At 34.6% G+C, this 19,826-nt stretch overlaps 5 protein-coding genes across 6 annotated transcripts; 2 read left to right on the top strand and 3 right to left on the bottom strand.

The window, feature by feature from the left end:
• The first annotated feature begins 957 nt into the window (after nucleotides 1–957).
• Nucleotides 958–4,278, top strand: LOC115719764 (uncharacterized). Its single transcript, XM_030648950.2, has 4 exons — nucleotides 958–1,243; nucleotides 1,328–1,621; nucleotides 2,836–3,762; nucleotides 3,856–4,278. The coding sequence occupies exons 1-4, from the start codon at nucleotides 1,153–1,155 to the stop codon at nucleotides 3,897–3,899; spliced, it is 1,356 nt and encodes a 451-aa protein (XP_030504810.2). The 5' UTR covers nucleotides 958–1,152; the 3' UTR covers nucleotides 3,900–4,278.
• Nucleotides 4,279–4,432: 154 nt separating this feature from the next.
• Nucleotides 4,433–7,061, bottom strand: LOC115719763 (ribulose bisphosphate carboxylase/oxygenase activase 2, chloroplastic). The gene is made up of 7 exons (XM_030648949.2): nucleotides 6,696–7,061; nucleotides 6,188–6,510; nucleotides 5,978–6,083; nucleotides 5,805–5,890; nucleotides 5,222–5,694; nucleotides 4,804–5,085; nucleotides 4,433–4,690 (listed from the first exon to the last, which is right to left on the bottom strand). The coding sequence occupies exons 1-7, from the start codon at nucleotides 6,738–6,740 to the stop codon at nucleotides 4,575–4,577; spliced, it is 1,431 nt and encodes a 476-aa protein (XP_030504809.2). The 5' UTR covers nucleotides 6,741–7,061; the 3' UTR covers nucleotides 4,433–4,574.
• Nucleotides 7,062–7,458: 397 nt separating this feature from the next.
• On the bottom strand, nucleotides 7,459–12,020 carry LOC115719762 (D-xylose-proton symporter-like 3, chloroplastic). 2 transcript variants are annotated; one of them, XM_030648948.2, is made up of 15 exons: nucleotides 11,880–12,020; nucleotides 11,485–11,539; nucleotides 10,652–10,752; nucleotides 10,339–10,417; nucleotides 10,169–10,228; nucleotides 9,976–10,042; nucleotides 9,761–9,885; nucleotides 9,537–9,638; nucleotides 9,078–9,455; nucleotides 8,913–8,960; nucleotides 8,756–8,818; nucleotides 8,567–8,647; nucleotides 8,248–8,346; nucleotides 7,942–8,079; nucleotides 7,459–7,822 (listed from the first exon to the last, which is right to left on the bottom strand). In XM_030648948.2, exons 2-15 carry the CDS (start codon nucleotides 11,527–11,529, stop codon nucleotides 7,685–7,687), a joined length of 1,524 nt encoding a protein of 507 aa, XP_030504808.2. In that variant the 5' UTR covers nucleotides 11,530–11,539; nucleotides 11,880–12,020; the 3' UTR covers nucleotides 7,459–7,684. The 2 variants fall into 2 exon arrangements, with proteins under 2 accessions (XP_030504808.2, XP_060966708.1); XM_061110725.1 differs by lacking the exons at nucleotides 11,485–11,539; nucleotides 11,880–12,020 and adding an exon at nucleotides 10,825–11,072.
• On the top strand, nucleotides 11,883–12,572 carry LOC115719765 (uncharacterized). Its single transcript, XM_030648951.2, has one exon. It carries the CDS (start codon nucleotides 11,883–11,885, stop codon nucleotides 12,345–12,347), a length of 465 nt encoding a protein of 154 aa, XP_030504811.1. The 3' UTR covers nucleotides 12,348–12,572.
• A 386-nt stretch (nucleotides 12,573–12,958) lies between these two features.
• On the bottom strand, nucleotides 12,959–17,696 carry LOC115719626 (transcription initiation factor IIA large subunit). Its single transcript, XM_030648735.2, has 11 exons — nucleotides 17,143–17,696; nucleotides 16,744–16,914; nucleotides 16,464–16,643; nucleotides 16,301–16,352; nucleotides 16,161–16,219; nucleotides 15,796–15,918; nucleotides 15,001–15,138; nucleotides 14,072–14,135; nucleotides 13,770–13,930; nucleotides 13,556–13,639; nucleotides 12,959–13,471 (listed from the first exon to the last, which is right to left on the bottom strand). Exons 1-11 carry the CDS (start codon nucleotides 17,257–17,259, stop codon nucleotides 13,448–13,450), a joined length of 1,173 nt encoding a protein of 390 aa, XP_030504595.1. The 5' UTR covers nucleotides 17,260–17,696; the 3' UTR covers nucleotides 12,959–13,447.
• Nucleotides 17,697–19,826: the final 2,130 nt, after the last annotated feature.

Raw genomic sequence — 19,826 nt, 5'->3', positions numbered from 1 at the left:
TTGTATACTTGATTGATGTGAATAAGAAGAATATAAAAATTAGAAATTTAATAAATTTTAATTTTAAATTAGTTATAATCAATATGTCAAACATTAAAAAGTCTTTAGACTTTAAATTTTTTTTATTATTATTATTATAATTTAGACTTTTAAACTTTAAACATTCAAAGATGGTGAAGAGTATTTTTTTTGTCTATGTTATATTTGTCTAAATATTGAGTATTTTTATTTTTTATGTGGGTGGTTAGTGTATAATCGGTTCATAAATTGGTTTTCTTTCACCTTATTATAGCATTCTCTTTTCATTCTTGTATAATATAATTTTCTTTTGAAAAATTAAGCAAAATCAAATTGCGCACATTGTATTACATCTCCTGTAATGATTGAGGCAAAGTTTTCTTTAAAAAAAATTATTGTTACATGTATTAGCTTGTAGTATTGATCAATGAATCAATTAATGACGACTTTAGGTATTTTCAAAAAGAAGAAAGAAAAAAAAATTACAAATCCTTTACTAGATATTTGTTTACATGTATTTTTAACATAGTTGTATAATTAATGTTTTAGAATCCTTTTTGTTTAATTAATCACTTAATATGTTTTTATTTTTCCCATAATCTGAAAAAAACAATTTTAGTTTAATTTTAACAGATAAAATATTAAAGAATTTTCCTGTGATAATGGCATTTTAGTTAAGTAACTTATTAAAAGACAAAACAAAATATCTTCTTCTTTTTTTTTTTTTTTTGTCAAAGGAAGTTAGTAAATTTCTAGAATTTGGATTATAGGTGTAGGTAGGAAATTAATTTAGGATTGTGTGTTGCTTATTATAATAAGTAAGAATGAATGACATGGTCAAATTTCTATTTGAAGAAAACAAGTCTCATCTCCTCAACCCTCAACCTCAAGTAGCATGAAATAGCCCAAAAGCCAAGAGATGACTATAATTTCAGAGACTTAGGCACCACGTGTAAGAAATCAAATCCCACAAAACACATGAAACCAGGTGACCATGGGCTCTTGTTTTTTCTCCGGAACCCCGAAACCAATGCCTCAACATCATCCTTAATCTCTGCTCACCATTCATAACAAACCACATATATAAATATATAAACACTGTCCAATACAATATTGTGAAAAAACATTGTTACAATGGCTCAGCTTGATCGCTCATTATTACGACGTGGTGAAACTACTACTCCTAAAACGCCTTGTAAGGCAACTATGGAACAGTTGCTCCGAGGTATAAAATTACTAATAAATAATTATAATCAATGAGACTTCATTATTTTACTCCAACGTTTAGAGTTTAAATTTGTTGATGCAGATGGTGATGGGTCTTGGTGGTTACCATCTTCTTCATCCTCATCCTCATCCTCATCATGCTCTTCGTCTTCAATTGCAAGGAATCATGATCTAGAAGAAGATCATGGGCACCATCAAAAGAAGTCAGTTCTGTCTAAGGTGAAAGAGAAGGCTAGGAAACTTAGACACTCTCTAAGTGCTAAGAAGAGGCATAATGAGGATGGCAACACCACACCCTCATGGGGTGTTAGCCTAGAAGACTATGTAGATGAAGAAGAAGAAGAAGAAGAAGATGCAGAATATCTTGGTGCCCCAAGTAATATAATCTAAACTTTCCCTCATTATCTTTGTCCAGCTAACATGAATTTCCCTGCAATTTTTGCAAGAAAGACGAGTTCTTTTTTTAAAAAAAAAAAATGATGAGTAGTCTCACATATTTAAATTTTAAATTTAATTATGTGAGATCCTAATATGCATTTGCACCAATAATAGTAGGAGATCTTGGGCATTTTAGGTTGTTCTTTAGCATTCCTCATTAATATTATTTCTCTAATCAAACTCGCACTATTTTTTATAGTTGTATTTGATTCACACTGAATACAAATTTTATACTTTAGATTCAATCTAATCCGTACAATAATTCAAATCTAATCTTATTCAATCTGCAATAGTACAGATTAAATCGATTATTTTGAATTGATTATATTTTAATATTGAATTATTTAACATTTATTAAAAAATACTTTTTTCTTCACATAACTCATAATAAAATATTATTATTTTATGTCTTATATAACAAATTAAATTAAAAAAAATGTTATGGTATTATTTTACATTATATTTTGTATTAAATTTTTATATATATATGATATTTAAATTATTATTTATTTTTGAAATATTTAACAAAAATATTGATTATACATATATATAATTTTTTAAAATATATATATAAAGATGTGCAAACTTAATTATATCGATTACTGTTTAATTTGCACAAGTACCAATTTAAATTTTTTAATGTAATTCAGTTCGCACAAGTACGAATATCTGCATTTTGCGGATTGAATTGAATAGCGTGAATTTGTTTGGCTTAAGTATTTTATGAACGCTCTCACTCCGGTTATTAGTTTATGTGTTACTTCATTGGTTGGTAAGTGATTTTGAGACGAAACTCATGAATCTTATCTTGTGTTACTTCATTGGTTAGATTTGATTGGATTAAATATTTTATGAACGCTCTCACTCCAGTTATTAGTTCATGTGTTACTTTATTGGTTGCTAAGTGATTTTGAGACGAAACTCATGAATCTTATCTTGTGTTACTTCATTGGTTGGATTTGATTGGATTAAGTATTTTATTAACTCTCTCACTCCAGTTATTAGTTCATGTGTTACTTTATTGGTTGCTAAGTGATTTTGAAACGAAACTCATGAATCTTATCTTGCTCTTTATTCTATAAAATTTCATCATTTAAACCTGTACTTTAACTGCTGTGTCTATTCTTACATAAATCTCATGTTTATTTTCAGTGTATGAGTCAGAGCTGGCCCCTGAGAGTTACAAGGAGACTGCAAGACAGCATCCAAGAGCAGTTCCTGTGATTTCAGAGAAGCATGCATTGCCTTCAACTGGCTCCATAAAAGAAAACAACAACAACAATATCAACAACAACAACAACAACAACAACAACAACAACAACAACAACAACAACAACAACAACAAAAGTAAGAATAAGGAGGACCATCATAGTCCTAGTATCAAACCAATCCCAACTAAAACCAATGACAAGCTCTCCACTTATTCAAAGACAGTATCTGAAACAGAGAGCCAGAAGTCGGCACCAGCCTATGCATTAGTGGTCGAGACAACTCAATCAATCGCCTCAAAGATTCCAAGCCTGAATATCGTCACAGAAGCTTCGCGGCTGACTAAAAACACTTCAACCATCCCTTCATCTCCACAAACTACTAGTTCAGTTCGAACATCAAAAACATTTTCAGCTCAAGTATCTCCACAACCTTCCTCAGCCCCTGCTGCTGTTGTTTCTTCCAGACAAATATTCTCAGGCCCTGTGGCTCCAAAAACCGAAAAGCATGTAAGCATTAGTGGGGGTGATAAGCTAGTATGGGATAAGGGTGTGTCAGTAAAAGAGTACCTGTTGCATAAATTTGAGCCAGGAGAAGATGACAAAGCGCTTTCACGAGCCATATCCGAGGCAGTTAGTCCTAAGAAAACTACTACTGGTGAAAATATGAGTGTTGTGGACAAGGTGAGAGAGGCTGTGAGTTCTCTACTTAGAAGTAGTAGTGTTGAAAATTCTCCACCATCTAAACCTGCTGTGATAAGCCATTCAGCAAAACCTGCAGCAGTAACCTCTCCAACAAAATCTGCAAGCCTAACTCGTTCATCCACAAAAGGACCATCACACTTTCCCAACTCTACCAATGCCGGAGAAGGTAACTTGATGATTGACTCTTTTCAATAATTAGTGTTTTGTAGTCCAACTTAGTTACATGGCCTCTTTGGTTTTGACTTTTCTGTTATTGCAGCCATGGAGGAGGAAAATCATGGAAGAATACTCCAAACAAACTGAAGTGGGAGATGCAATACTTGTGTACTCTTAATAATAAACGATTAATAATCTTCTTGACCTTACTTACGCATTCATAAATTATCTTCTTTCTTAGGAAATTAAGGTGTAGAACTGACTATCTTGATCATGTCTACTTGGAAAGAGTCTGTTTTTCATGCACCATTAATAATAGTTGGCAAAACCACATTGTTTGTTAAAGCTTAATTATGCTTAGTATTTATCCATAATCCAATTTTGAAATGCTAGAGAATCAAAATGTCAATTGTACCAGTAGTGTACTATTTATTGATTTTGAAATATTATGTTCCAGTTTAGAATTCTTAATGATATTTGTTTGTGGTAACTATAATATCAAAGGTCTTAAACGATCCATCATTGTTATTTTGATGTATTATTAGATGACAGGAAACTTGAAAAACCAGACATGTCGTTTTTGCTTAGTAGAAATACTATTAGACATCATCCATCATAGTAAGGAATGTAGATAGATAACTCACTTCATGGGAAATGACAATAAAGAAGAGAAAAAAGGATGCCAAGAATATAACTCATTTGATCATGAAGATGAAAACCAAAGATTACATAAATGAACAAACGTGATAAATTATCCAACAAATGATAGGACTAACATCTTTAATTCCTCAGCAACCATTAAGATATATAGGCAGAGAAGCTTTAGAGTTTGTACTCGCAGCTACCATCGTCGCTCCTGGCTGTTGGGTCGTAGTTTGCTGCTGATGGATCTGTGCAACCTTCAGGAACTGGTACTTTCACTTGTTGGGCTGCTTGTCCTACATAAAAGAAAATAAAAAAAAATTAAAAAAAATATGTTTATAACATTGTGAAAATTGAAAAACTTGTTAGTTTCAATGACTTTTAGAAAAGTTTTTACTCTATTAATTACCATAGAAAGTTCCACTCTTGATGGAATCCTGATTTGCATCTCCCAAAGCTGCCTCGCTCATGTACTTGTCAGCCAATTGAACTCTCTTAACATTATCTTGTTCTTGGACAAGCATGTTTCCATATTCGAGGAGCTTTTGAACTGTCATTTTAGGTTGATCAAAAGTAGGAGGACCTTCTTTCGAGTTCACAAGCTTCTTCCCAATGGTCTCAACTCCAACATCAGAGATCCATTTCCTTACTTCATCATCATAAACTCTGGCCCTCAAGGCGCCAAAGAAATCTGCAAAAGCAAAACAAAAGTTACATTTTCCAATGCTCACTGTCCCATATAATAAGCCTTAACCCAAAAAAACAAGTCCATCTAATAAAATCTAAAGTAATAGCAAATGAGTAAAGTTATACAATATAATTCTTACCAATGGATTGACCAGGGAAAGCATCAACAAGCTTCACAATATCCTCTTGGGGAATATTGTCAGTCTTGAAGATTCCAATGCAGACACCGATTCGGTCATCCCTAGTAGGAGCCCAGTAAAACTTCTCCATACGACCATCACGAATGAGAGGTGCATACAAAGTCGAGAAGTCATTACCAGTGACTATAATTGGCACTCTGGGGTTATCCTCCTTATTGTACATACCAGGGAGCTGAACATTTGTGGGGTTGTCAGCAATGTTCATGAGAGTTGCATTCACCATTTGGTTGTTCACAGTGTACTGTGTTGTCCCACCCATCCTACCAGCACCAGCATCCAGATCATTGATGAAGAGAGCACACATCTTTCCTTTCCTGATTATGTCAGCTGCCTCTCGGTACCTTTGTCTGATCAACTTAGCAGGCTCTCCTGCGTTTCCACTTTCCAATTCTCCAGCACTCATCATGATGGGGCTGAGATATGTAGTGACAATGACATTAGTAACCAAATTGTACACTATCACTATATTATGATTTCAAAAGCAAGCAAATAAGCTTAAACACTTGTTAGTTCCTCAACCTACTTGATTCCCATCTTGGCAAGCACAAGCTCACACTGGAAAGATTTACCCTGACCTTTGCCTCCCCAAATACCAAGAATGAGAGGAACCTGAATATGTGATTAGATTGGTCAATACATGACTAATTATCTGAGCTATGTATCAAAACCATTCATACATGTTTATTATGTTCTTGCCTTAATGTTAGGCAGTGTCATAAAGTTCTTGGTGATGTGAACTACAAGCTTGTCCATGAAAGCTGGAGCGATGTAGAACCCATCCATGCTGTTATCTAAGTTGTATCTGAAACATGTATCAACAGAGCCAAGATGATTATATCAGTTTGCAAATTCGAAAACCATAAAATGTAAACAAAGAAATATAAGGATGTGGTTTACTTTTCTTACTGTTTAAGTCCAGTACTAAGGTATTCATATGAGCTCATGACAGCAAAGTGAGTACCAGTCCCCATGGGAGCTTGGAAGAGAGAATCAACCAATCCCTTTCCTCTGGTAATGTCCTGTTGATCATCGGATACGTCATAGGCAAGGCCCTTCCACTTGTCCTTATCAGTCTGAGTGTCTTCATCGATTTCCGCCACAACTTTAAAGCTTCCAGAGGCAACTTTGGGGTAGGCAGCTCTTTGGTTCACCAGCTTCTTCAAGTTAGCACCAAAGAAAGTCGAGGTTGGCACAGAATTGCCACCAGAAGCAACGTTGTTCAAGCTCAACTGCACAAAATATGAACATGGTCATTAGCATATAAGACATTACATAACTACAAAGTTCAATCAATCAAATTACTGTGTCAAAAGTTAAGAGAAACTGCCCATGAAGATGTTATTAAAAAAATGAATGAATGAAAAGTAGCAGAAGAAGAGTGATCAAACTAGTGAGAAAGTGATGAAGACATTACAGTAGTTCTGATAACAGCTCCAGTAATTGAAACTGCAGAAGCCATGGCTAAAGAGGGTGGTGATCTTAGTTTATGAAACAAAATAAGAAAGTTCCGGTGTGTGTGTGTTTAGGGGAATGAGTTTGTTAGTGTGCTGAATTTTGAGCATTTAACAGTACGGAGATGTGATGAGAGACTGAGAAAATTTGTGGTGTGGTTGATAAACTACTAACGGCCAAATAACTCAGATTAGCCTCACTCACACGTGGCTTGTGTTGGACCAATAAAAGATTCTCATGAGGTTGGGATCCATCTCTCTCTCTCTCTTCACCACTAAAAGTCTTTCTTTCTTTTGTTATTTTGATTTGGTTGGTTTGTCTTTGTCCCCACTACTGCAATAGATTTTCTTTGGATAAGAAACGAGTCACTGTAATAGATTCAGTTTAAGACAAACGAGTCCCTCTAACTATGCTCTAATGAGTAAAAAACCAAAGGAAAAAAAGAAACTAACACAAGGATTGGACATACTTTAATTATTATTGGTCCCCTCGGTGTCAACATTTGATTGAGTACTTCAGCCAATAGTAACTAAAGAATTGAACCAACTTTTCACAAAATGATTAAAAAGATAATAATTATTGTGATCCTTAACCAGTTTTCATTGCTTGTCAGTCATACTAACTGAAGGATTGAGCCAACATTTAACAAAATACAATATAATTTTCTTTACAAATTGGCATCTTCAAGAAGTCCCTTTTCTGTAAAGGTATGCGTAGTAAAGCTATTTGAGTTGAAACACAAGCTTTGAATCTTCTCTAAATTATTGCTAAAAAAATCGAATGCCATTATTTATAGCTTACAGTTCCCTTATTCAAGTCTGTTCAGGTAAAGAGCATAAATATATAATTACAGAACATATCATTATCTCTCAAGGCAACACTAGTATGCACATAAAAGTCAACAGAGTTATCATGAAAATACGATGGTGGTGGCAATTGCTGTCTTGGTACTTATTTGTTCAAGATTTTGGATTCTATATCTTCCAAGCTCATTCCTTTGGTTTCTGGGACATAAACTACAACAAAAATAAGTGATAATAGAGCAATAGCTCCAAAAAGGAGGAAAAGGTTTTCTGCTCCCAACAACTCCTGCAGGATCATAAGTTGTGTTAGTTGTTGATCTCTTATCAACCAAGGCATAACAATGGAAAACATAATTCAAACTGAAATGACAATATTGACAATGTAAGGATAACGATGATGACGACCTTTAGTGGAGAGAATGCAAATGTTACAACAGCATTTGAACCGAAATTAGTAAGAACTGCAAGACTAATTCCTCTTCCTCTTGTACGAATAGGAAAGATTTCTGACACCATCAGCCAACTAATAGGCCCAAAGGATATCTGAGATGATAAAAGACAAAAAAGAATACATATTGTGTGAAAGTTGATCTTAAGTTCCAATTCTAAAAATGTGAGAACCATTACTAGTAGCAGCATACGTATCTAGTCTTCAAACACTTAAGACAAAATTGAGTGGAAATTGATAATAGTTAAGAGAAAAACTTTTACCTGGTAACAACCTACGTAGAGAAGCAAAGCAGCTACAGCAACAAGTGGATACCCCCCAAGAAATTTGTAATAAGCAGAGAGAAGAAATAAGGAAACAGCCTGTGGCGGATAAAACAAAAGCAGAATAAGGCTAAGCTACAAACGTATTTTTCACCTCTATGGGTGCTACTGAAGTAGCTAGAAGAATTTAAGGCTTTAGATCAAATGCATAAATAAAATGGATGCATATTTTTTCTCTTTTATTTTAAGACAAGAAGCAATTAAAGGTGGGGAAATCTTAATTTAGTGAAATAAATTTCAAAAATAGTTAGAAGCATACAATGCCACTGACACCTCCGATCAACAAGGGTCTTCTTCCAAGATTATCAACTTTCAGGACAGCTATCCATGTCATTAACAACTACAGACAAATTAATCACAAAGAAAGTATGATCAAACACTAAACAGAAACATGAGAAAAAGTTCCCCCAAAAACCAACAATAAGAACAAAAAGAGTACTAGATGCACCTTAAACAAACCAATTACAACTGACACTCGGGTTGCATCAGAGGCAGCAGAGAATCCTGCAGTCTGGATCAATATTATAATGAATCCATTATACTGTAAGTTAACTAAAGGAATAACTTCACTTCAATTTATGAGGTCAAGTTTAATGATCAATTACCTGAAGAATTGAACCAGCATAATATAGTACACTTGGTTGCCCAGTTATCTGTTACAATCAAGAAGAAATTTAGCTTATAAATATTTCATACACTCCATTGTTAAGTTTTAAAATGAAAACGAGCACAACTAACAAATATATGCAGTAGCATATATGAAGAAAAACCTGCTGAAAAAGAACTAAACCACCACCAATCACAAATGCCTTCAAATTCGGGCCTTGAAAGACCTCCATGAAACTACCCTCAGATTCCTGATCCTTATAGGCATATTTCAATGAAACCAAAGTATCTTCTATTTGCTTCTCAGATACTTTATCACCAAGAGGTCGTCTTCTCAGTTTGCTCAGGGCTACAATGGCTTTCTCTTTCAATTCTTGCACAGGCCCTTTACCTTGAACAGCCCTGAGAAGCAACCACCGTGGAGACGGTGGAAGACTCCACATGCCTAGCAACATAAGTACAGCAACAGGGGCACTAAGACCAAACATGAAACGCCACCCCCCTACAGCATTAATCTGAAAGCTTCCTACAAAGTAACCCAACTGCAGGAGGATGCAAAAGAAGAATTATTTCACTTAGCCAAGAAAATGAGGGCAAACTTCATCAATGTTTGTTTAAAATACCAAGATTCCCAGAACTATGAAAAGCTCCTTTAACGATACTAGAGTTCCACGAATTTGAGACGGACATGTTTCTGCAATATAAAGAGGAGCCCCATGCATTGCCTGTCCAAACAAACAGATGATGCCAAAAGCATGTTTGAGTACATGAACTCTACCAGAATCTCTTCCAATATACATATACACTTTTCTATTATTTGGGAGGAAAATAGTTATAAGAAGTTTACCAAGCCAATACCAAGGCCATAAAGAAGCCGTCCTACTAAGAGAACACTAAGCCCTGGTGCATTTGCAGTGATCAGACCTCCTAACAGATATAGTAAAGCTGCTATGATAAGTTCCCTCCTCCTTCCTTTTATAAGCCAATTCAAGAAGTTGAATTAGAAGACACTCGTAAACAAGATTAAAATTTCAGGACAAAGTAAACAAGCAAAGTATATACCAAGAAAATCAGCAATTGGGTACACAAGGGAGGAACCAAGAAGAGCTCCATATAGGGATCCACTTACCTACATTAACAATACATAGTCACCTTAAAATAGAAGTATAATCCACAGTGATCAAACTTTAGAGGAAACAAATTAAAAAGTTCTGTACTTGCACGGATACAGTATTTGTATGATTCATGACCATACCACAAGACCAAGCTGAACAGCGCCAAAGTTGAACCAATCTGTGCCGCTAAGCTCAGGAGACTGAAATATGTACATTACAGTTTGAATCAATTTAGGTGCTTTTGTACATAAAAACACATATTACACAATAAGCATTTAAAATAATGAGAATTGCCAAACTGAAGACGTACTTGCAATGAGATTGTGGCACCGGAAGTCGCACCAATGTCATACCCAAATAACAAACCTCCCAATGCAGGAAACAAAAACCTGAAATTTTCCTTAAGATTTAATAACCCAAGTAAAATTATACTGTGGACTTAATTCTACATGTTCACGTATATCATAGATTAAGCAAAAGTACCTATATAAACTTGTGATGCAACAGTATAGAAGCTACTCGTCTTGATTTAGTAACAGAAGCAAAATACTAATGAATGATTCACCATCATTTTTAATTATAAACTACAAAAACCTATTAAATTTATAGCAGAAAAAACGTACGGCAATATCACAGAAAACCAAGAAAACTCCTCTTGATAATTTGCCTCATCAACAACCGACTCAGCTTCTTCCCCTGAAGAATACCCTTCCTGAGCTCCAGCCTAAAAAGAAAAATTAGTCACTACCCAAAACTTGAAAAAGCTAAATACAAAATGGGTGGGCTTCATTATTACCTTGGCAGTGAATCCAAGTCTAGCCCCTTTTAGACTTGAAGAAACGGCATAATTAGAGTTGAAGCAAGTATGAAAAGTTGCAGAGAAGTGTGTGGTTGGGTAGGACTTAGTAGTACTAAAGAAAAGGAGTTGAGTTTTCTCATTATTAAATCTGTGAAAGCGGAAGCGTTTCTCAGAGAGTTTCAGGTTCAACAAAGGTCTACTACCACTAGGGACACTGTAAGCCATTGTGAATCACTAGACACACAATGATCACTCGTTTACTTCTTGGCGCCTTATTATCTCTCTTTTTCTTTTTCTATTATTTATTTTTTTTATTATGTAAAAGAAATAGCCAATTGCGGATGACCACGTAATTGGTTTGTGATTTAGTGATTAGGTATTTGGTTCTTTGTTTGTATATGGCGTAAAGAACCAAATATGTTGATAGTTTTCGCAATTGACTTGCACTTTAGATGTCATTTGGGTTTGTTGGTTGGTTGGTTCCTGGTCCACAGGTAGAGCTTTTGCAGAACACAGAAGAAAATAAATTATACCCAATTCCATTTATCTTCTCCCTTACACTAAACAAAATAACTATTCTTATCACTTTATTTCTCTCATAAAAATTAGATTCGTAACAGAAACATAATAAATAAAACAGTTTGTTTCAGAAGTTACCTGAAAAAAATGATGATGAGATCTCTCTCTGCCTTTACATTGCATGACTCAGCTTCTTCGATAGATGTTGATGTTATTGTTAAGAGAGAGAGAGAGAGAGAAAGAGTTAGTCAAAAATAATAATAACACCAACAAATGCAAATCTCATGAGCCGTTACTTATTTTGTTTCCTTTTTTTTCTCTTGATTGTATTGTAACCGATTCAATAACGGACTCTTATTTTAGGTTTTTTTTTTTAATTTGCTTTTGCTTTAATTTTTCGCCATATTCAAATAAATAGCACCTCAATTTGATTGACTCCTCGAAAATATTTAAACAGAGATCAATCGATTCATTGAATCATCCAATTCATTTCATTCTTTCGAAAAATAGAAAAACCACTACTAGAGACTAACATAATGGAAGCTGAAGCGAAAGCCGATAACAAGTCGCCGACGAGGCTGAAGGCTCACGCGCCGCCGTGTCTTCTTCTTGATCAGATCATATCAATGGCCGCGGTAGCCGCCGAGCCTAGGTTCCCGGCTAATTATCCTGAGATCGATTCTTGCAAGGCGATTCCATTGCTATCGCCACTTATTCTCTCTCCCAACCCAGATGCTGCTGCCAATGATGATAATGATCAAGAGCGAATAGTTGATGAGAAGGACACAAGTGTGGGTGGCAACGATGACGATGGAGATGAAATTGAAGGGGACGATGATAAAGATGGTGATCAAGGAGAAAACGGTGTGGTAGCTGAGGACGATGCCGTTTCACCTAAAAATGGGTGGCAACATCCGGCCGTGCCGACTTTCGTTGATCCATCTTCCTTGTTTAGTTTCTTTCAATCACAATGCATTATCGCCAACCAAGCTCAGTCATAATTATGTTAATTTTTTCTTTTCCTGTAATCTTTTCTAAGTTTGGCTTTATAATTATCATTTTTTTTTTTTCTGTTGCATGGTTTGGTGTAACTTCATGTCGATCTCTCTTCTGTTCTGTATATAAGTTTATAAATCTGTTTTTAGTTTGAGAAATGTGTATACCAATTATTACCTTTGCATTAGTATTTTGTGTTCACAAAACTAAAACTACAGTTTAAAGCCTCACTAATCTGTGCTCCCCTGAGTCCCATCTGTTTGAGGGGCAAGAGATTGTTTGTGTTTCAGTTGTTAATTTCTTATTGGTATTTTTTTCCCCTCTTCAATTATTGCAACAGAGGAATGGAACAAAAAGACATGCAGCTATTGCTTTCGTTTTAAAAGAAAAATTGTAGTTCAAATAGACAGTTACGAATTCGAACAAGTTAAGTTTTAAGAAAAGTTTTCTATTTTACAAAATTGAAAGTTGACAAATAAAGCTACGTACTAATTCAATGGTAATGAAAAATTGACTAATAGATCCTAAACAATATTCTTATTCAAAAAAAAAAACTAGATATTATTCATTACTCCCACACATATTTTTGTAATTTTTGTAGATGAGAGATCCGAACGACCAAATGAAAGCAAAAGCTTCCTAGAATTAGAATAGAGTCACAGAAACGGTCCTATATAAGGCCGCGCAATAAGAAGAAAAAAATAGGGTAGATGATGAGTAATTCAATTCATAAATTAACCGCCCCCCCCCCCCCCCCCCCCCCCCAAAAAAAAAAAACAAAAGTCCCCAAGTATACGAAGTCCATGGAATGATATAATATTCCATTACAGAATTTCAACTTCTGGAAATGCCTCGAGCGACCATCCACTTAGGCCGAAAAAGCTCATTCATTATGTACACCAGGCCAACGTCCATCCCAATCTTAATAAAAAAGTACTAATCAAGTTTTTTTTTTCTCTTGCCTCAAGCTTTTCACTTAATATATAATCAAGAAACAAAAGTCACCTAAACATCCAACCACACCGCTCCATCCCCTTGTTCTCCTCTAAGGCTGGCCACATCCACTATGTAGGCGAAACTCATATATATCTTCGGCTAATCAGATTCAGAAGTCGAATTCCCCTGTTGCCTGCCATTGGCACAATTTCAGTAAGAGAGATGGCGACAAACACCTCATGAAACTATACCATAAGATTGTTCAGCACATCCTAACCTTATTAAAGAGAAGGTCTTTATTGTTTATGTGCATAATGCCATCCTTCAAAGTGCATTTCCACCTGCTCTTGGTGCGCGTAACCTACCCAATCAGATTAGATACACAAGATTTTACATTACTAGATTGAATAGCCGAACAAAAGAAATAAAAAAAAAAATCAAAATATCAGAATAGCTGACTTCAACAACACAGTGAAGAGAGAGAGAGTTACCTTGTCGAACTGGGCCAAAACTAAATGTTGTGTATTTAGCTCTTCTCCTTGGTCCACATCATCCAAATCATCATCATCATTTTCGTTCAATGGAGGTTCATCATCATCATCCTCTCCAACATCTTCTGGAGCAGGAATAGCAGGAGTGCTGGCTGGAATGTCTGAAGGAAAGAGTGAAATAGAGAGAGATCAATTAAAAAAAAATAATAATAAATTCCACAACAAAATGTCACCACCATAAAGAAATATGCCATCAACTTGGAGTTAACAAAAATGATTTTTCTTTATATCCCAATACTTACCATTGGGTGCAGGTGTGTTTGCTATGTTGTAGTCCTCATTATAGACTCCTTGATAATTGTATATCTGTAAGGTATAGGTACAAACAGGAGTTTACAACAATAAATGGGGGAAAGAAGAGAGTAAAGGGAACAGCATTTTAATGGTACTTTACAAATTTCTTAGTACATAAGCACAGTGACGCAACTTTACTAAGAATGCATGCACATATATGAACAATACTTTCCTCGCCCCCCCAATAATGTAGGGCTAGGCGGGGATCCTAGTTACAAAAAAAAAAAAAACAGAAACTACAACAATCCAAGTTGCACTAGCGCTAGCAGAAACAAACTGCAGCTCAATATCAATCAACATATTTGAATTTCTAAGCAAATGAAGAATAGCATATATCTACTTCAACTTCAAAATAAACTTCTAGTCAATTCAGGCCAACCAAACAAAGAGACCCAAAATCCAAAAAATGTATGTGGTAGTCAAATAAAAAATAAAAAGTTCCACCAAATTATCAATGTTGTGGGTGGCTTTTTCTACCCCCTCCTCCTGCGTGCCACAAACATGACATCCCAACCTTCTAAATAACTTAGAGAAATATAGTATTTAGATCTACTCTGCAAAGTAATCTACGACAAATGAAGTTAGCAAAGTAGAAGATGATTCACTCCCTAACAAATAAATGTCTAAGCATTATTATCTTTTTAACAAATACAGTACATAGCATAGAAATAATTGTACAAAATTATTACAGTGATCATATAGAAACAACAAAAGAATTCAATTCTATCAACAATCTGTGTGAGTGGACATCATAAATTTAAGGGAGGAAACTGAACTGAGACAATGAAAAATAATTCCATGACAGATGAGCACAGGGCTTAAACAGTGACAAAAGGATAATGTTTAGCCACATGAAACAACAAATAAATATGCATACATTGGGAGTAGAAAGCACATCATCATAAGGATCAGGAATCGGCCCATCAAGTTGAGGAATCTTTGAGGATGACCTAAGCATGCGCTCTACCATCTCATTATTCCCACCTCTACTATGAAAAGTGGTTCCACCCATTACCTGGAAGGTTAAAATTAAATAATTAGTTGGTAAATAGCAAAATAGATATGCAAGTTAATATGAAAGCGTGAATCAAGCTTAAAGTGATACAAATAAAGGTAAAGGTAAAAGGTTTATACTTAAAGCTATTGTACTTAAAAAAAATGCACCATATAACAAGGACGAACTGCTACTAAAAAATACATAAACTGCAACATAAATTGAATCCTCAACCAAAAAATGCTTTTAACACAACAAGCTACTCAGAAGATGTCTCTTTTCTGTCAAAATTTCTCCTACAGACTAAAACCTGTCATTGCCTGAACCACCTGCTGCCACATATTCACCTATCTACAGACAACCCTTCTGTAGGATACCAATTTCAACTTAATTGTCGCACTCAAGAAACAAATAAAGGACAACAAAAACAATGGACATAATAAGTAGAATATAATACAAGGACTCCAAAAATGCAAAGTGACAACAGTAGTTGCACCACAAAATATTCAAGAGGGCCAAACTGATCGTGTTAAATTAAAATAAAAGAAAAGCAACCGTAAAAGATAAAACAAGATAATGTACGTGAAATGGCATAACAGAACTTCCAATAATGATAATGTACGTGAAATGGCATAATAGAACTTCCAAAAAGGGAAACATGAAAAAAAAACTACAAACCTCAATCTCAAAAAGCTCAGGGGTATCCCCAGCTCCATCTTGCTGGGGGACAAAGCCACCAGCCTGGTACTGTGGAGGAAGATCTTCACGTTTCCGCTTACCAGAATTCATAGTGAAGAAGTCCTGGAATTTCCCCCACATAAGACACAAATTAACCATAAAGATGACATGTTGATTGCATTGCTATACAACGTTATACCTCCTACAACAACAACAACAACAATTATAGAATAAACATTAAAACTTAGAAAAAAGAATCATATAAACCATAATTATCTACAGCTCTTTAACCATGAATTTTCTTCAAATCAGAAACCAGCATCTTTTTTTCAAGTTTCTAAGAAAGCAAAACAAACAAGACTTACTTGTGTGGAAGATTGATTAGCAGTTCCTCTGTCCACTTCATCCCGCCCTTCAACATAAGCTACATCCATACAGCAATAATTACTATAAAATCATAAAGAACAGAAGCTTCGTAACGTCAGCAGTATCCAACCATGCTTACCAATGTTAACATCTAGTGGAGGCCGCTGGCTCATCCAAGATGAAGGAGGTTGCTACAACAATGAATACAGAAAGTTATTATTTATTATTTTATATTTATTTATTGAAATCGTTCTTACATATTATCTCTAACTCTAAACACACACACACAGAGTGGGGTTTACCATGTATGGACTGGGTCTTCCAGTAGCAGATTTCAGCTCAGTGTTGCCACTGCTAGGTGTGCCAGCACCACCGCCACCATTATCATTTCCAGATGCAGAATAGTCACTAGGACCGGTGGGAATATTATAAATGTCAGCAGTTCCTGGTAAAGGTGTTTGAATCGGAGTCTGCAACGGAGTCTACCATTTCAAAGAACCCAAGTCAACTATGATATATCAAGACTAACGAAACCGATGAATTGACATACATCAATATATATATTTATAATAAAATACTCACCGGAGGGAACAGTATCTCAGCTGTAGGGGTTTCATACTCCTCAGTCCCCTCATATGGTACGTTGAGATCATGAACTGGAGTAATTGGACCTCCAGGCGTGGGCTTCGCAGCACCGGACCTCTCTATGGGGGCATTTACTACACCCGCTTGCATCATTTTCGTTTCCCACATCTGAAATTTTCCCGAAACAACATTGGATCAGTTAAACCATAACTTAACCTCAAATCTCAGCCAAATCTCAAAACCCTAAAACGAAGATCGGATCGAACCCCCGTAACACCACTCTAGCAAGAACCGCAATAAATCAGTGGAAATACCCAAAAAGTGAATCTAGAACTATAAAATTCAAAATGGAAGACTATAATATAACAAGAAAGATGAAATTTTGGCTAAAATTACTCCTTGAAGCTCTTTTAGAACGTCTTCTCCGGGACCGTTGTTCAAGAACTCTTCGCGGACCTTGCTGACAACATCTTCGATAACACTAACATACACACTGCTCGTTGCAGTCGCCATTTATCTCTCGATGATTCCTTCCTCCACCGCCTCCTCCTACTACTCCGACGATGTTTCGGAAAATAACGAATCCAAGCTGGATTTTCTCCGGGAAACAGAATGGGAAAGTAAATGCTCAGGAGAGAAAATCTAAGGTGTTAAAGAACCGAATCATGAAATCGGGTCAAGGATGGAGGGGAGAAGGGTTCTAGGGTTTGAGGATACAGGAGTGAGAAACAAGAACGACGTTGAGGAAGAAAGAGAGAAGAGAGAGAGAGAGAGAGGGCGGACCAGAAAAGAGGAATAAAGAGTGGAATATAAATAGGTTTGCATCCGATTATAAGCGTGGGTCCACGTGTCGAAATCTGCACGATCCTGATATTTCGGGTAACCCCACCGGGAAACAAAAAGGCTTGGGGCGAGCTCAACTCATTTCATACACAGCTACTTACTTTTCTCTCCCTCTTCTCTATCCGTACCCACCTATTTAAGATAGCTTAAAGATATTTCAAAAAAAAAAAAACCGAAATTATTAAAAATTACAGAAGTTTGAGATTAAATTAAATTGGGCTTTTTTCATGTATTTATTACAGAGGTTATTTCACAAATTCACAAAAAAAACACAAATTATAAAAATACGGTTTTATATAAATTTTAAATATTTTTTTTATTTTATTTACAGAAAATACCGTCTTTTATGTTGTATTCTTGTTAATTTTTTGTTATTTATATGTTATCTTTTGTTGTTATTTTGATGTTATTTTCATGATACTTTTACATAGTTTTTTTGTTATTTTTATAGAAAACTGTAAAAATATATAAAAAGTACCCACTATTGTGAGTAATTTGCCTAATATACCCTCACCTTTTATTTAAATTTAGCACATAATTTACATCAACCTAAAGAGTATAATAGGACATCATCTATAAAAGTGGGTGTATCTTAAAGAATATGGAAATCAAAGTAAAAATTAAAACAAATAAAGTAAAGTGGGTATACAATATAATTTCCTCTATTAAAAGAATTATTTACACCACATACTGAAATTCTTATTTTTCTTACTTTTTTATTGTGGGATGAATTTTTTTCAAAAATACTGTGTTTTTTTAAAAAAATTTGTGTAAGTTTTATACTGTGTATTGTGTTAAGTTTTTACTGTTGTTCTACGGTTGTTTATCAGTTGTTCCATTGTTGTTTTTAGTTGTTCTATTTTGTGTCCCACTGTTGTTTTATAAAAACACAGTATTATTGAGAAAAAAATTCCGTGTCAGTATTTTTGTAAAAGTTAACCCAAATTCCAGTATTTTTGTAAGTTTCTCTATTAAAATGGCAAAAATATCACATAAATATATCGGGTAGGCCCTATAAATATTTATACAGCCCAACAACATAAATTTACAAAACTACATCTTGCTCTAACCATTCAGCCTCACGAACCGCCTTCTTTAACAATGACAGCTTCCAACAACCAAACCAGCAGGCCAACTGAAAAGAAACCAAGCTAGACAGAGAATCACCATAAATTTCAGCGACTTCACCTGAAAAGAAGACCGTAAGAAATCTAAACACATACAATTTCACATTTATGCAAAATCGGGTAGAAAATTTAGTTCGAAACTAAAATTCAACCCTGAGTTATGATTAAAATCACAAAAAACTAATCTTCCTAATATCAATTTTCATATTCATAAAATGTAGATCTGTCTGAAATAGATTTGGAGATCCTGATCAATCCAAAACGGGTATAAATCGAAAAAAAAAAATGTATCAATATACTAGCTAATATTTCTCCTGTTGCATTAACGTTGTTTTCCAGATTTTCAATGGTGGATTTAGTCATATCAAATCACAAATAACAAAGAAAATTTAAATTCATACAGAGCCACATACATAGAAATATTGTTCTAGTTCTTAAGTTTCTACGTAGTTACATTGATGTTGCATTAATATTTTACTAACGCTCTGAAACTAGACATATCAATAATTACAAACTGTCAATGATACAATAGTTTTTATGATATTTGCAGGTGTTTTATATCCACAATCCAACACAAAGCTCTTTAAAAAAAAAATATTTAGCATGGTTAGTTTTATTAATATATTCACTTAGTTGATATAAAGTTAGTGTATGGAATTCTAACAGTTGTTTCTTCACATAATAATATTAAAATAATATTAAGGTACAATTGATTGTTGATCAGTGATAAAAAAAATACTGACAAATTTTTTCATGATAATGCTCATTCAAATTTTCAATTTATAGTTGCATTTAAGTTGTATATTGGTTGAATAATAGTTGTGCTACTACAATATTATTATTTAAAAAAAATAGCGCTTAGAATTGGCAATACACGACTCGTACAGAGAAAACTCGATTGTGATAAGTTTTGTTTGTATTACATAGGTGCATTATTAGTTGTTTTAAGGCTTAATATCTGTTGCCTCACAACAAATATATTTATTGCACTACAGTTTCATGACAGTTATCCCATAGTTGACTTACAATGCTTAAATTTTCAAACTGTCAGAAAAAAGACGTAATTTCATTTCTCATATTTTGCAATGGATAGTTTGATCAAGGAATAAA

This window comes from Cannabis sativa, chromosome 2 (genome assembly GCF_029168945.1).
Source record: "Cannabis sativa cultivar Pink pepper isolate KNU-18-1 chromosome 2, ASM2916894v1, whole genome shotgun sequence".
Classification (NCBI taxonomy): Eukaryota; Viridiplantae; Streptophyta; class Magnoliopsida; order Rosales; family Cannabaceae; genus Cannabis; species Cannabis sativa.
Note: the sequence above shows the minus strand (reverse complement) of the source record. Positions and strands in the feature narration are given on the sequence as shown.

Bases quoted from the DNA above. Each gene is read 5' to 3' on its own strand.
- LOC115719762 (XM_061110725.1), bottom strand. From the start codon at position 11,052: ATGGCTTACAGTGTCCCTAGTGGTAGTAGACCTTTGTTGAACCTGAAA. The intron at 10,229-10,338 runs GTACGTCTTCAG...TACATATTTCAG, and splicing joins GTGCCACAATCTCATTGCAA to TCTCCTGAGCTTAGCGGCAC. The intron at 7,823-7,941 runs GTCGTCATCATC...ATGATCCTGCAG, and splicing joins TTGCATTCTCTCCACTAAAG to GAGTTGTTGGGAGCAGAAAA.
- LOC115719764 (XM_030648950.2), top strand. From the start codon at position 1,153: ATGGCTCAGCTTGATCGCTCATTATTACGACGTGGTGAAACTACTACT. The intron at 1,244-1,327 runs GTATAAAATTAC...TTGTTGATGCAG, and splicing joins TATGGAACAGTTGCTCCGAG to ATGGTGATGGGTCTTGGTGG. The intron at 1,622-2,835 runs GTAATATAATCT...GTTTATTTTCAG, and splicing joins AGAATATCTTGGTGCCCCAA to TGTATGAGTCAGAGCTGGCC.
- LOC115719765 (XM_030648951.2), top strand. From the start codon at position 11,883: ATGGAAGCTGAAGCGAAAGCCGATAACAAGTCGCCGACGAGGCTGAAG.
- LOC115719626 (XM_030648735.2), bottom strand. From the start codon at position 17,259: ATGGCGACTGCAACGAGCAGTGTGTATGTTAGTGTTATCGAAGATGTT. The intron at 15,139-15,795 runs GTTTGTAGTTTT...TTAACCTTCCAG, and splicing joins CTGAGCTTTTTGAGATTGAG to GTAATGGGTGGAACCACTTT. The intron at 13,931-14,071 runs GTAAGTATTGGG...TCTTTCCTTCAG, and splicing joins AAACACACCTGCACCCAATG to ACATTCCAGCCAGCACTCCT.
- LOC115719763 (XM_030648949.2), bottom strand. From the start codon at position 6,740: ATGGCTTCTGCAGTTTCAATTACTGGAGCTGTTATCAGAACTACT. The intron at 5,695-5,804 runs GTAGGTTGAGGA...TACATATCTCAG, and splicing joins CTTGCCAAGATGGGAATCAA to CCCCATCATGATGAGTGCTG. The intron at 5,086-5,221 runs GTAAGAATTATA...TTGCTTTTGCAG, and splicing joins TTTCCCTGGTCAATCCATTG to ATTTCTTTGGCGCCTTGAGG.